Raw genomic sequence first — 15,290 nt, 5'->3', positions numbered from 1 at the left:
CTTTTTAAAAAAATTACTAAATTTGTTAAACAGTTTAGATTAATACAAACATATTTTGTAAACCACCAAAATGTCCTCAAGCAGAAGCTTTTATGAGCAAACAACAATTAACATAGTCATCTCATACTCATCAAAAAGTCTCTAGATTTCTCATGTTCAAATTAATTAATAATATATAATATGCCATTCTGGTTGCCTCAAAAAAACCAAATTATCAAATTAAAATCAATGATCATCAATAAAATCATTGTACAACACGTAGGATTGCAAGATTTTAAAACTGAAAGGGCAAAATGCAGTTCCTCTATCAAAATTTACAATTTAAATTCTCGTAAATGGTTTTTTTTTTTTAAAAAAAAAATCCTTAAATAGAGTACGCACACAGCTAAGATGAATCTGAGGACATCATGCAAGATAAGATGGACAGGAGTCACATTCCACAGACAATGACTAGAAAAGGATCAGAAGTGCCGAACAGAAGAAGTTAAATGAAGAAAGACAATAACAAGCACACAACAAGCTTATCACTGCAAAAACAATCATGCTGCAAAAGAGCACTCACCCTGCAAAACCAAATGCACCGCACCAGGGCGTACATGGCCAGAGATTACTGCAAGAAATAGGAAACCACAGTGCAAACATGTGGCATGTTGTCTTTTTCAAGGACATAATGAAAGACCTGCAAAACCTTTGAAGATAAGGCAGAGATCTAATTCAGGAAAGAGATGCCATCAAAAAGTCATGGGTATCAACAACAATCATTGGAAGGAAAAAGGAAAGGCTGTTTCATTAGCTGTACATAGTCATAATATTCAAGAACTGGAGGTTGATTACATCAAAGCTAGTGCAGCCCCTGGGACTTCAGTTTTATCCAGTGTTCAGCCATAAGGATTAAGTAGCGGTGTTTTAGGTTTTCAATAAGCATTTACATACATGAAGGGAAAGCAGGAGACAACTTAGACCTAAACAGGAAGTAGAAACAAACCAACTAGCGATAAGCACGCGCAATCCTACCATTGTAGTTAGCCACTACAAAAGAGGTGAAGTCATGTTATATCATCTTTCCAGGAAACAGGCTAAGTGCAGACAACCTGTTTACCTATAGTAACCCTGCTGGTATGCTGGTGCCAGGCCATTGCTGTAGCCACCGTATGTTGGGTAGGTCATGGGCGGGGATGGATATGATGTAGGTGCAGGTGCAAAAGATGCTGGTGCAACGGGTGGATATTGAAGGGGTGCAGGTAAATACGGTGCCCCTCGAGCATGAGGGGACATTTCTTCAGCTGGGTAGCCATAGGGATCCCTGATAGCTGGTGGACTTCGGCTTCCATAGGCTCCATTTCCAACTTGTCCATAAGGAGAAGCAGCAGCTGGGTATGTATGATGAGAGGGTGATCGGACATATGTGGGTGCAGCTGGGAAAGATGATACATAGGCATTGTTCGTCAAACGGCCAGCCTTGGCAGGGGGCATTGGGCCTCCATTATTTGCGCGTGTTCGCTTATTTGCAGGACTATTAGGGCTTGGTGACTTTTTCTTCTCGGCCTTGACCTTCTCCAATTGCTCAAGCCGTTTCTGGAGATTCTGCACGGGGAACTCTGCTTCAAGATTGCGATCCTCAATGCACTTCATAACTGCACGGATAGCTGATTGTTCCCTCCTGCCCCCATTATACTGCCATCAAAAAAAGTTTTATTACCCTCATCCAAATATAAACTACCCAAGTTGAATAGTAGTAGAAGTGCCATCTACGGGAAACTAAAGTGCTAGAAAATAGGCCACAAAATTCAGGGAAAAAGTGCTTAAATTCAAAGGGAAGAAAGTTATAAGTATTGAAAAAGGAAAAAGCAGGTAGCATCACAAAACATATTGCAACTAGCTTTTGGCATTTGAAATGGCAAGAGTCAAAAATCCGAACTCCAGAGTCACTATAGCTAAATAGAAAAGAAAAATACTAGAGATGATTTAGCACATTCAGAAATGACCAAGAGCTTATCATGAGTGACAGAGTACGTACTGTGGTAGATCGCACAGGGCTGGAACGTTCCTCAGAAATTGAAGATGCAGTTTTCTTTGAATCTTTAAGGAATGACTTCAGCAGTGGGATAGGAGGGAATTTGTCCTGAAGACCAGCTTCATAAGCAAAATTTATTGCATCAAGATGTTGTCCCTTGTTAATCAGTTCCTCTATCATGTCTGTCAACCAAAGAATGTAGGACTTTTTAAATAAACATAAAAGAGCCAAAGCAACGTATAATTTGTGACCCCAGCAGTTGGTCAAAGATGCACAACCCCAATATTTGCCCACCATCCTCAGTTGAGAATTGAACAATAGGAAGTCAAAGAGATCATTCAACTTAAAAAATAATAACAATCATAAAATAGAATAATAAAATAATAAAAAGGACCACAAACAAATTGATGACCTTGATAGGAGGAAGACAATAGGAAAACAATGATTGAGAATGGCCTTTAATGCCAAAGTGGTGCATCCATAAAATTTTCTAGGAGCATAATGAAAGCAGTATATTTGAAAGACCAGATAATACACAGAAAGGGAACAATCTGTGGCATAAATCAAACCCTAAATGAAACAATTTTGATCCTTATTACAAATATATGGCTCATATCTTATTAATTGAGATACATTCAACTTAAAGCCAACAAGGCCAGGTTAGGCCATAAATCTTGTGTGCATAGGCTTTGTTCCATATAGGTTGCCACCATTCATATTCAATGTAAACTAAAACCTTTCACAGACTGATAAGAAGCAAAATTCAAAAGTGGGTACCACTACACATTTTAAATCATAAGAATTAGTAACAAATGATTGGAAGAAGCAACATGGAGTTCACATCTACAAATTCCAGCAGCAAGATTAGTTAACTTCTTGATTTATACTGTATAGTATTAGAACCAACCAATCACAAAAGACGACAGAAAAATCGTCACAATCCTGGAGCATAGAAAGGATATGCAAGAATATAAACATTATGAAACAATGAACACAATAAAAAGGAATCTAAGAAAATCCAGAACATGGGTAAATTGAATAGATTCCTAGCATTTAATCTCACAAACAGCAAGAGAGAATACATTCACATATCTATCAAGTTAATAACTAGGACATCTGATAAAACATGATTGTGACAACACCTTTGTTTCAGTTACAGATTAATCACAATCAAGCAATCCTCAGATTCATGAAGTAATATACAATGAACAATAGAAGAAATGCTTTCCGAGTGAAAGTTATAACCAGCGTCACATTTCAAACCATCATTAGAATAGGACACAATAAGTACATATTCTCACTAAGTTTCTACTCCATGAATATCAATTGCGCTAAAGCTTCCAGTTTGCCTAGATCAACAACAGTTTAATAGCTGTTAAGCAATTCCATAAAGCACTCAATGACTTAACCAAAGGATAAAATAGCAAGAACAGATTCATAACAATAGAATAGAAGTAAGAAGACAAGCATCCAAAGGATAAATTGGGGCTATCAGCAAACATGAAGCATAAACTTCAAAGAACATACAAGCACCATAAAATCAATACCAGTAAAAGTCAACATTATAAAGATCAAAGAGACTATAGAAATAACAGAAAACAAAAATTCTTGAAGGAGATTATTACCAGTCATGCTATCCTCAAAGCCCAATAACAGCGCAAGCTTGGGCATTTGTCTCCTCCAAGCAAAGGCCAGTATAAGCATGCGGTAGAGCTCTTTGTCCTCCTTAACAGCGATTCCAAAAGTCACGACATGCTGCAGGAACGCATGGGCTGAAGAGGGCTTTGTACCGTCGATCCCGCCAAGCTTTTCCAAGCCCCCCTTCCACTCATCAGCCATTTCCTTTGCCCGCTCCTTCACCGCAACTGTGACCAGAGACCTAGACTCCCCCAACTGCGGATCAGCAAGCACAGGCACCAAAGACTCCAAGATCAGCACGCAGACCCACCCGTAGTCATTGGAAGTCTTCACCACCCTACGATCGACAGGGAAGACCATAGATATTGCGTCAATGACAAACTTCGCAGGATCAATGCAGTCAGCGAGCGCAACAGGGACCTCAGAGCGAAGAACGTCGACTTCCTTCTTTTTGGAGGCTAAGAGATCAAAGAAACCCTCGGTATCCATCTTCGTGCTAAGGGATCGAAGTTTGGCCGAGAGATCGTCCGCCTCAGCGGAATCCGTCGAGGACAGGGCATGGAGAGCTGCAAGACGGCGGTCTTCGAGCTTAGCAAGCGCGATACGGACAGAAGTGTCGATGGAGTGCTCGCGGCGGTTAAGCGAGTCGAGAGTGCGCTTAGTGGAAGCATCAAGGGACTCACGGCGACTGCGAAGGGAGTCAGAGCGGAGCTGAAGGCCACGCTCGAGAGTAGAGAAGTGGTCGGAGAGCTCCTTCCAGAGCGCCGTGCAACTGGTGATGAGCTCCCGCTGCTTCTCCAGCGTCTCGAAGCTCTCCCGCACCGCCGAGCTCGGGATCAACTCCGCCGCCGACCCCATCGCCCCCCTCTCCCTCTGTATCGATATCTCTCAATCAGATCCAAAAGGCAAAGAAGAAACCCTACCCCTAACCCTAACCCTAGAAAAGGGGAAAGGAGGGAGAAGACGGAGAAAAAGAGGAAGGGGATGGGGATGTGAAAAAAGTAGGTGCTGAGAAAATGTACGGTCTGAAGGAGACCAATAAGAAATTGACAGCTGTCAGTTATGTATGATAGAGATGGTGGGAATGCTGTTCTGTGTGGGAGTGTGAATCTCGAGGTAAAATTGAAGGTGGAGATGGGGGAGGAGAGAGGTTTTACTGTTTGTAGTCTTGTAGAGGATGTGGGAGAAGTTATTGACGGTGAGTTTACCGGAGGAAGAGGAGGTTTCCTTGGATTCTAACATGGAAACTGTGGAAAGAAGAGGGGAATAAGACGATAATGATGATGATGATGATGGTCTCGTCGTGTGTGCGTGTGTGCGCGGGGGGACGAGCAGGTTAAGTGTTAATTAACTTATATTTTATTGTTATATTTGTGGTTTTTAGATAAATTAAAACTGTTTAGAGTCAAATTCATTTGATTTAAATGGTTCAAGGTACTAATACGAATGCTTGGCAGAATAGTGGGTAGTTGAATTTTTGTTAGAAATTAACTAACATATTACATATATGATGTTGTATTTCTGCTCATGTGCTTGACAAACATTAAAGACAATAACTCAAGATGTTAATAGACTTTATTTTTGTTAAAAAAATATATTTTATATAAAAAAAATATCAAAAATAAATAAAAAAATTACATATATTTTTGAATTTTTCATCTATATTGACCATCAGTACTTATCATGATTCATGAGTTCAGCATTAAATGATTTTGATAATTTAAAAAAATATCATTCATTTGAATAGTTACTGTTTTTGAAATACATGTATCAATATAATAATTAAATAACGAATACATCTTAGAAATAAATAATTATATAAAAGTATATTAAAAACACTGATAATAAACAACAACAAAAAAAAACCTCCCAATTGGTTATTCACAAAAAACCCCTCTCAACTTTGGTTATTTACAAAAAAAACTCTCATGATTTTTCAGTATTCACAGAAGATCCCTCATTTATCATTGTTATTAATTTTTAATCTATACCATTGCTAACATCGTATTGTTTGAAAGAAAAAGATAGAAATGCCCCGACACACTCTTTTATGTCGTTACCATCTGTCCACATTGGGAACTGGTGGTTGAGGACGGTTCGCATCCCAATGGTAGAGGGAAGAAGTAGAAAAACTTTCTCTTCTCTGCGTTTATTTGCCACCGTGAAGCTCTCTGTTCAACGTTGAAGGTCTTGAGAAGAAGATTGCAAGAGATTCCCTATTAAGCATGATTGTTTCCTTAACACCATCTTTCCACTCATGAATCAAAGAAAACTATACCTTGGTAGTAAAACAACATGGCAATCGATGAAGGATTTTTGGTGGTTATAGGGTTGTTTTTATCCCTTTTTTTGTTTCTAGGGTTTTGCAATTAGAGGTTTTTTTATTTTGTTCGTATGTAATTATGTATAATTTGGTCTATAATTTGGAATGCAAGCATTCTATGCCTACAGGAAGATGATCTATATCTTATTGTTGTATCATCCATAAACATTTGTTTTTCCTTTCAGCTTTATCTTGTTCGGTTGTGTTTGTTGGTCTTTTCTGTACATAGATGATTCCCAGACAACGTCCAGTGTTGTGGTGTGCGGAAAAACATCAATTGTGTGTATTCTGTTCAGATAAAATGTGTTGCATCAATGAAAAAAATGTTTCTCATTAAAGATGTTGTTTACCGTTTAAATTAAACGGTTTCTATTTAAACTATTATGTTTCTGCTTAACAATTAATGATAGCTCAATAATTGAGATATGGCCACCAGCCTTGTCAACAGGAGTTGTTATTCGGTCCTAATAGTGGAAATGCCTGCCAACTTGAGACATAGCATGAGTTCCAAGCATTGGGAAATAATTCTTTCCAATCTTTAACTGAAATTGAACCTATACTACAAGAGAGGGGATTACTTGATCCTCTGATGCAAAGATACGATGTATGCACGCAAAAATTCAAGATTAGTGAGAGCCTGCTGAGTTTCAGGTCCGAAGATGCAGCGATTATTCTTAGTCTCCGATGTAATGGGATACAGTAGTTTTCAAAAAAAGGAAAACACAGTTAGAATTCGAACGAAAATATTTCTCAAAAACATATGAAAGACATAGGAATTCTATATAAAAAAACCTTGGTGAGGTTGTTCTGAAGAGAGGAGAAGTAGAAAACTTCATAAAGTTATTGTTGGTGTACGACATGTGAGGATTATGTTGTGCCTAAACATATTATGTTCCATCCCTATTTGGATTGTAGACTACATGAACGATCTTCCTGCACTGTGTCACTATGCATGTGCGCAAGCCACACATAAGTGCCTCATGGAGGACGTCCCGCAGACGGCTGCCCGAGTGCAAACTAGGTATTCCGGTAAGAAGACAAACGCTGGCTATTCGAGGGGATGTGTTGTTGACTTGAATATTTGGTACTACAAGATCATCAGCACTAGTAAGAAGGTGCTCTTTGGTAAGACTCCTCGGATGCTTTGTTACAGGGAGGACAGTTTCAGGAAGCAAGGATCCCTTGGTCCATTAGTAACAACACTCGACGGAAAAAAGGTATTAAGTTGCTTGATGTATGTTATGTATAAACATTTCCTCTTAAAATTATTGTTTCTGTTTAACATTTTATGTTTCCACTTAAAATGGTGACTTTCCGCTTAAATATGACATTTCTCGCTTAAATATTTGTGTTTCCATTTAAGTTTAGTGTTTAACACTTAATTAGAAGAGTTTTCAGTTAACCTATGTCATCTCCCCTTTTCAGTTTTCCGTGCTCACCACTGCTAATGGCGAAGAAGAAGCTTTTCTCAGGACATGAGACCATGAAGAACAAGTGACCGTCGCATTACATGATGATTCAAAAATTGGGAAGAAGACCTAATGAAAACGTGGACAGTCTCCCTTCCCACCCAAAAGCACACCACGTGGGTGTCGACGTCATTTGATTTCTGGTAGTCCACCGAGGAGAGTGGTTGACAAGGATCTCACCTCTCGTTTATTGGCAGGATTAGAAAATTTGGCCCGAACAGTTGTCAGTCTGCAAACTAGAGTAGAAACAATTGGCGGTCGTGGCCCTTCCGAGATTGTGCCGTCTATGCCATCTATGTCAAAAGAGGGCAATACTCCAAATGCCCCGCTGATCTCGTCCACTACTGCAAAATGGTGTGTGAAGAAGGTTGCCACTAGACGAAGGCCACCATTATCTTTTTCGGCTTTAGGTGAAGCTCAAGTTCCTGACAACTAGCGACCAATGACAAGTGAGCAACACGATCTGTGAAAACGCAAGCCGATCCCCCACAAGACCCGTCGAAGAAAATTTCCCAAAAGGGCAAAATCAAGAGACAATTAAGTCCATCCCTACTAGCGTCACCATCCCCACCAGTGCCACCATCCCCACCGGCACCAACATCCCCACAAGCCCCATCATCCCCACACGCGCCAACACCCTCATCCTCCAAAACATCCTCACCTGCAAGAGCATCACCACCTGTGTCACTCCTTGCCATCAAAGCCGATAACATCGGCGTAGATGCTATCGTCGAATCACTAGCAGCATTGAGGAATGAGGTGCCTCCTTCCTCGAATGTTGAGTTTGTCAATGAGAACGAGACACCTGTTGTTATTGAGGGTGCCCAACATGGAGGACTGTTGCACATATAAATTGCATTATAAACATCATGCATTTAGCTAGTATTCATGCATTTTTCCTAGTTTTTATGGTAATTTCCCTTTCTCCTTGTACAATTTATTTTTTCTAGTTGTTTTCATTGTAGGAAGTCGGAATTGGCGAGAAACCCTGAGATCGGGAAGAAACACGACCTATCTCGTGGTCTGCGAGAAGTACCTGTGGTCCATAAAGTGATTGGGGCCCAGCTTTTATCTTTTGGCTATAAAAAGGACCATAAAGGGGCTTTAGGAAAAGAAGGAAGGTGAGGAAAAGGGGCTGGCGGCTGGAAAGGCAGAGGGGAAGCTTTGAAGACCTGGAGAAAGTTGAAGAAGGAGGGGAGAGCTGAAAATTGAAGATCAAACCCTGTGGACATCATAGGGAGTCCTCTCAGCTTGCTTGTTGTGCTGCTTGCTCGTAATTACTCTTCTTTCTATCTTTTTCTTTAGTAACCGAGATGGTGTGTGAGTAGAACTTTTCTTAGGTTTGGGATTAACCCAAGGTGTTTTTGTGTATGATGTGTTGACACTTTTGTATGGATCTTTTTATGCTTAATGGTAGATTTCTTGAGTCGATTTCGATTTGAGTACACTAACTTGTGATTGTGAAAGCATTGCTTTCTATCTTAGAGATCTAGGTTGGCTGAGAGGTTAACTTGGGTCTTGGAACCTCTTTAATCACCCTGAATATACCGAAAGGTAATTCTTGAGGGTCTTTACCTTAATCACGCATCTTAATCGAGTTTTGAAGAGGTTTATCTACCACGAAAGTAGGAGGTAGCCTAATCAAGATCTAACTTGTTATCTCTTGAAAGAGAGTGACAAGTAGTTTAGGATTAATGCCCTTCAAGAGATCTACCCAATTATAACCTAGATCCAACACATCGTTCATATTATACCTTGTGGTGAGATCCCAAACCTAAGTTTATATTAGCCTGAAAGTACGATCCAGCGACACGTGTCCCTTCACCACGATTGTGTTTCATTCCTTGTTTCTTGTTATTCTTAATTCTCATCTTTTTAATTGTCTAGATAACCTCTTATTGCAATAGGTTGGTAATTACACTTGGTCTCGTGGGATCGATACTTATTTACTACTTGGAAAAAAACCGTGCGCTTGCGGTTGTGTAACAAGGACATCCACATCGAGTCTCCAATGACAACCACTGAACTACCGAAATCATCTACCAAAGTTCCTACTATGAGAGCGACCGACAACCTGCCGCCTCTGAGATGAAAGTTACGTCCTTGTAGAACTGCCAAACGTGGGCGAACAAGCCATGGATGGTGCTGATCAGGAGGTTCCCTCTAGTGAGTTGGAAGTTGTCCCCATCGATGAATTACCCAATGATGTCATCCCTCATGAAGTTCTAGTAAATGAAGAACACCCCCTAACCATACTGCAATTTGACGAACGTATCGAAGAAAATGAGGCACCGATGCCAATAGCTAAAGTACTAGACGATAAGATTAAAAATCATGAAGTAAACTATGAAGCCTTACCTGAGAGTTCATCATCCCATGTTCTGGAGGTGACACCAACGGAACCAATGGAATTGTCTGAGTTGAAAGTTGTCATCGCCAAACAAGCCAGTGATAAGGTTAGGGCCGATTTAATCCCAAGGAGCAAATGACCTAAAGGATACATTAGGTTAAATAACATTAAGTAAGCAACAAGCAACAATTAGTGTGTTTTTAAATTGTCATTTCGACATGTAAGTATCTTTCTTAAAAGTTTTTTGTTTAAGCTTAAAAGTTTCTGCTATCGCTTAAACTATTTGTTTATCACTTAAGCATAGTATTTTTTGCTTAAAGTTTTTTGTTTACATTTAATTATTATCGTTCCTACTTAACAATCGTCATTTCCACTTAAACTCTAATGTTTCCACTTAACAGTTTTTTGTTTTCATGCTCAAACACTATAGGACTGTTGTCTGCAAGAATGAGTTCTCATATACGACTCGATCACATGTTTACACCCTAATGAAGGGGAAGTATATGATCCCCGACGATGTCATGGATGTCTTTTTTTTATTATCATTAACAGTTTGAACAAACAACCATACCAATACAGAAAGCATGTGACAATAACATGCCCACTAGCACTGCTAATGTCCAAGGCAGAATACATTGCTGAAGACGCCTTGATATTGGTTCAAGACGTTGTTCACATGTTCACAAATGTTGAGTTTATCCTATTACCAATCATATTGAATGGTCACTTCCACCTCGTCGTGCTTGATAAAGGAAAGAAAGAGTATGTTCATTATTCCTCGTCTCTGAGCCTAACATACGACAAGGATGCCATCAGCATAGTAAATAATGTTTTTTTGTATGATTTTATTATTATTTTCATCTCCCTTTTACCTGACCAATATATGTTATATCGATAGTGGGAATTATTCGATAGATGTCTGGAAATCGAACTTAGAGAGACAGGCACGAAAGAGTACCCCACTTAACCATGAACGTAATTACCTGCGTCAAAAGGTGGGTAGTGTTGATTGTCTAGTGTATGTTATGTGCTTCATAGAACAAATACTCGATGCTAAGAAACTTTGTCTACCCCAAACCGATGTTCCGCACATGCGTCTACATTCTGCGGCTCGCATATTGATGGATGGCATCTCCCAACGTGGTTGAACTTCCAACGATGAAAAGAAGTCTTAGGATTTGTTTTACAACCATTATCAATTATGTGGACAATCTTCATCTTAGACTGTCAATATTTTCATATATGTGGACATATATTTAAGTATATGACTGTCATTTCTTTGAATTCGAGTTGTTTTCGCTTCTTATGAACAACTATCGTGCACCTAGGTATATTCCTGCTTAAAACTAGTTGTTTCTTGTTGAAATTATTTGTTTGCATTTAAAACTAGAGGTTTCTACTTAAAAATAATTGTATGTGTTTAAAAGTAGTTGTTCCCACTTAAAATTACTTGTTTCTATTTAAAACTAGTTGATCCCACTTAAACTTACTTATTTCACTATGATGCCTATCTAAATTTGTTTTCGCTTATTACGAATTTTTTGTCGTTCACTTAGATAATTTCTTACTTAAAAATAGTTCTTCCTACTTAAAATTAGTTGCTTCCACTTAACGGCATCCATTACCTCTTAAGATGCAATTAAAGGTTTTGGAATCGTGCAAGATACATGTAAATAGCATACGTAGTCAATCAGCTATCGATACATTTCAGGATCTACGGTTATGACCAGCATCATGGCAACGACAGCAATGCAATTCACACACAATTGATGCTTGTGACTCTAGCGGTTTCGTCTTGGCCGACCTACAGGGCTCTTGGTGATTGGCGGCTGTAGAAGTAGTTCACGGGTAACATCACCTGGCTTATCATTATCTATTATCGGGAAAATAGTTTAGGTATATGCTTGTTGGTAAGCATCCACTATGACGTAGTTGTCGACATATCGATGAATATTTGTGTCTGTCTGTAGTATTGCCGCACATGCTTGCTTGCATGGAAGGCCATATACCTGCCACCTACGACATGAGCATATTCGAGAGTTCAAACTGACACAGTAGTACTTCTGGTCAACCACCTCGAAAATGGTCACCGTTGGAACTCCTAACCAGTAAGTTGCGAGGCTTTTGAAGGAGTTCTTCAATCTTGTTGTATATTTTAGGACATAGATGTGTCTCCCATCTTTGAGATTGTTCACGTCGATTACACAACATACCCACAGCTTAAACCTTTGCATATAAGATAGACCAAGAAATATTATAGCATAATGTCTTATTTTAAATGAAAACGCAAGAATGTAAACAAAAACTAATTATATTAAGCAGAAACAAACAAATTTAAGCGAAAGTGCAAGAATGTCAACTGAAACAAATTATATTAAGCGGAAACGAACTAATTTAAACGAAAACTCCTTATAATAAACAATAACGATATATATTAAACAGTATCATGTATACCTTATCGAGTCTACCATGTATGTGATAAGGAGGTGTCGTGCCTATTTTATCCAGGCATTAAATGACTCTGCCACATTGTAGTACATCTCTCCCTTCTCTCACCTTTCAACATGTAGTTCATCCAGTGCGCCATATCGGATTTCCATAGCAACCAATGATGTGCATCCCCCGATGTGGTTAGGAAGTAGTCAACAGCGTCATCGAATTCTTTTTCAATAGATGAAAACGAAATTCTCAATAATATAGACCAACACTTTTCTTTCAATGACTTGCCAAGTCTTATATTTTCTTTTATAAAGTTCGCTTCCAAGTGGTGCAAACAATATGCATGCGGGGATGAAGGGAATACTTTCGTGACAGCCATAATAAGCCCCTTGGACCTATCGGCTACGAATGTAATAAGTTTCACATATTCATCATCATCGTATATAGTATCTCCAAATCTTGACAAAAACTATGTCTAATTGGCATCGGTTTCATTATCTACAATTGCAAATGTCACATGAAAGAAACCATCGTTCCCATCTTTGCCCGTTACACCCAACAAAGTGCCCTCATATTTACGAAGCAAGTGAGTTCCAACCAGGACCAAAAATGGCCTACATCTTGTCTTGAAACCAACTTCACATGCGTAGAAGTCAAAAAATGCACGTTTAAACCGCTTACCGTCACTCTCCACGATGGCAACCCTACTAGGGTTTGTCACTAACACCTTGCTTGCATACCACATCAATAAGTCGTAGCTCGTCACTTCAATCCCATGGAAAACACCCTTGGTGATCTCTTTCCCTAGCCAAACCTGCTTATACGACAAATTGGCACCGTGATCTCGCAACATATCACGCTGAATGTCAATAGCCCTAAATAGGGGACAGTCCTTTAACTTTCTTATGACGTGTGCACTCACCCACTTTTTTTATGCCTTGGGATGTGAGGATGTTCCAATGCCGCCACCACCACATATGTGTGAGATACATTGTCTTGATCCTAAGCGCTCGTGATTGCCTTTCGTGGACGTGTGGACACGTCACTCACAACCTTCAGCAGTGCGCGTCACAGTGACTCTCTGCTTGTCATTCTTAATGAATGTAAAGTTAAAATTATGTTTGATAGCAAAAATCCTAAGTGCATCCTTAAATTGTTCACTATTACGAAACTGATCAATGACTGCTATTAAAACAACTTCAGGGTATTCCGACAAAGGTCGGATGGATAGGACCCCTGCAAGCTGTTTATGGGATTGAAATGTGCCCTGTTGATCGATATATTTTTCGCAAATGAATCGTTGCTGTTATAGTGTACAAAATAAGCAATATTATAACAATAATTGATGACGAGAAAACTATAATTTCAAGCGGAATAGAATAAATTAAGCGGAATCATATTAGTTTAAGTAGAAACTGGTATTGTTAAGTGGAAACGGGCAAATTTAAGCGGAAAGTGATAATGTTGAACGATATCGTCAAAAACTAATAGGAAGCGCACATGATAAGTGACAACTCTATATCCTATATGAGAAATATCAGATATAAATAAGGACATAATGCAATAAAGCGGTAGACTGAAATAAAATAACTACACATCAAGCAAACAAAAGATATTTACGACGGGAGTGATCAACACGAGGGCATGCCCACCGCATTTGTATCTGCATCAACAATAAGGTCAACGGCAACGGCAACACTGTTTAACACATGATATATATGGCACATACGCTGAAAGTTAATTTCAGAATCAATGAGACAAATAGTTCGGCGTGTATCGGGTATGACAAACTTTACTTTGATAATGGAAACGTCAGGCCCCCATCTCTCACATATCTTGTCTAATATGGACTCCCAAGGAGTCAATATTGTTCAATATGGTGAACGAGAGGATTCGACCCTTCCCTTATACCTGGTAACCGTGCAAAAGGTATCCGTTGACAACCTACATGAAGAAAGCATGGTCAACAATTGCTTGCATGGCCACAAAGAACTTCACAACAAGACGGGAAACTCATATGGATTGTCTTCCGAGCGGAGAAAGATTCAAAATAAAGGAGTGCAAGATAAAGCCAAAACAAGGGTGAAGAGACAAATCTATCCTGCGTCGATGGAGACAAAAAACCAACACAAAGGATGATTGAAGAAGAAGAAAAGCAGCTTGTGTTAGAAAAGAATAGAAAGTACAAAATTTAATTGACAATATGGTTTAAAGCTTACAACAGTACTATTTCTCAAAAAGTAGACAAGACCTGACGCCAGTTTTCCCCCCAAAAAGGAGGGCAAAGATGAAATTCTTCATAAACTAAACTGACAAAGTTACACCCAGAGACCAAACCATAAGCAAAATACAAAAGGAGAGACTCTCTGTCAAATTCAAATATTAGAAGAAAATCAGAAATATCTGAGAAGTTTTAAAACTTTCAGGGACCAAAAAATAATTTTTCATTAAAAAATCATGTTAAATATATAATTTTATTTATTTTTATATTAAACTCAAGCTAAAACAATTTTTTTTTTTTTTGTGCTCAGATAAGCGGCCTAAAAAAACAAGAGTGTGCACAAGCCTCAACAGAACCTGATATACATGGACATTAAGACCACCCACACACAAACACTACTCACACTTCCAAAAATTTATCTTTATCCATGATTCGAACTCTCACCACTTATAAAAAGTTCTAATAAGGACCTCACTACCAATAAATCACTTGGTTCTTGGTAAGCCCAAGCACCACTTTGTAACTCTTAGCTTTTTTCAAGTGACACTAAGTCATCCAACCTGCAAATAATAGACACAATGGCACCCCCTTGATTTGGCTCAAAATCACATACAGTTACAGAAACCACAAATCTTACCAACCAAACAATGTCCATTCAACAAATGAGAGGTTGGCTTCTAACAAAAAGACTCTTTTAACTTCATCAAAGTAAAACCCAATTTAATAGCTGGTTATACACATTCAACAATTCATGCTCATGGGTGAAGATCTGCAAAATTACAATATATATAAGCATGGATACATTTGCAATCATGGACATTTACACAAAATAATAA

The 15,290-nt window shown here is 38.8% G+C and overlaps 1 protein-coding gene across 1 annotated transcript; it reads right to left on the bottom strand.

Annotated features, from left to right (window-relative positions):
- Positions 1-761: 761 nt before the first annotated feature.
- On the bottom strand, positions 762-4,616 carry LOC120254176 (FRIGIDA-like protein 4a). Its single transcript, XM_039262325.1, has 3 exons — positions 3,640-4,616; positions 2,018-2,196; positions 762-1,674 (listed from the first exon to the last, which is right to left on the bottom strand). The coding sequence occupies exons 1-3, from the start codon at positions 4,508-4,510 to the stop codon at positions 1,096-1,098; spliced, it is 1,629 nt and encodes a 542-aa protein (XP_039118259.1). The 5' UTR covers positions 4,511-4,616; the 3' UTR covers positions 762-1,095.
- Between the last annotated feature and the right edge of the window lie 10,674 nt (positions 4,617-15,290).

The sequence above is a fragment of the Dioscorea cayenensis genome, unplaced genomic scaffold (assembly GCF_009730915.1).
Source record: "Dioscorea cayenensis subsp. rotundata cultivar TDr96_F1 unplaced genomic scaffold, TDr96_F1_v2_PseudoChromosome.rev07_lg8_w22 25.fasta BLBR01000374.1, whole genome shotgun sequence".
NCBI classification, from domain to species: domain Eukaryota; kingdom Viridiplantae; phylum Streptophyta; class Magnoliopsida; order Dioscoreales; family Dioscoreaceae; genus Dioscorea; species Dioscorea cayenensis.
Note: the sequence above shows the minus strand (reverse complement) of the source record. Positions and strands in the feature narration are given on the sequence as shown.

Bases quoted from the DNA above. Each gene is read 5' to 3' on its own strand.
- LOC120254176 (XM_039262325.1), bottom strand. From the start codon at position 4,510: ATGGGGTCGGCGGCGGAGTTGATCCCGAGCTCGGCGGTGCGGGAGAGC. The intron at 2,197-3,639 runs GTAATAATCTCC...TTTGGTTGACAG, and splicing joins CTTTGAGGATAGCATGACTG to ACATGATAGAGGAACTGATT. The intron at 1,675-2,017 runs GTACGTACTCTG...TTTTGATGGCAG, and splicing joins GCCCTGTGCGATCTACCACA to TATAATGGGGGCAGGAGGGA.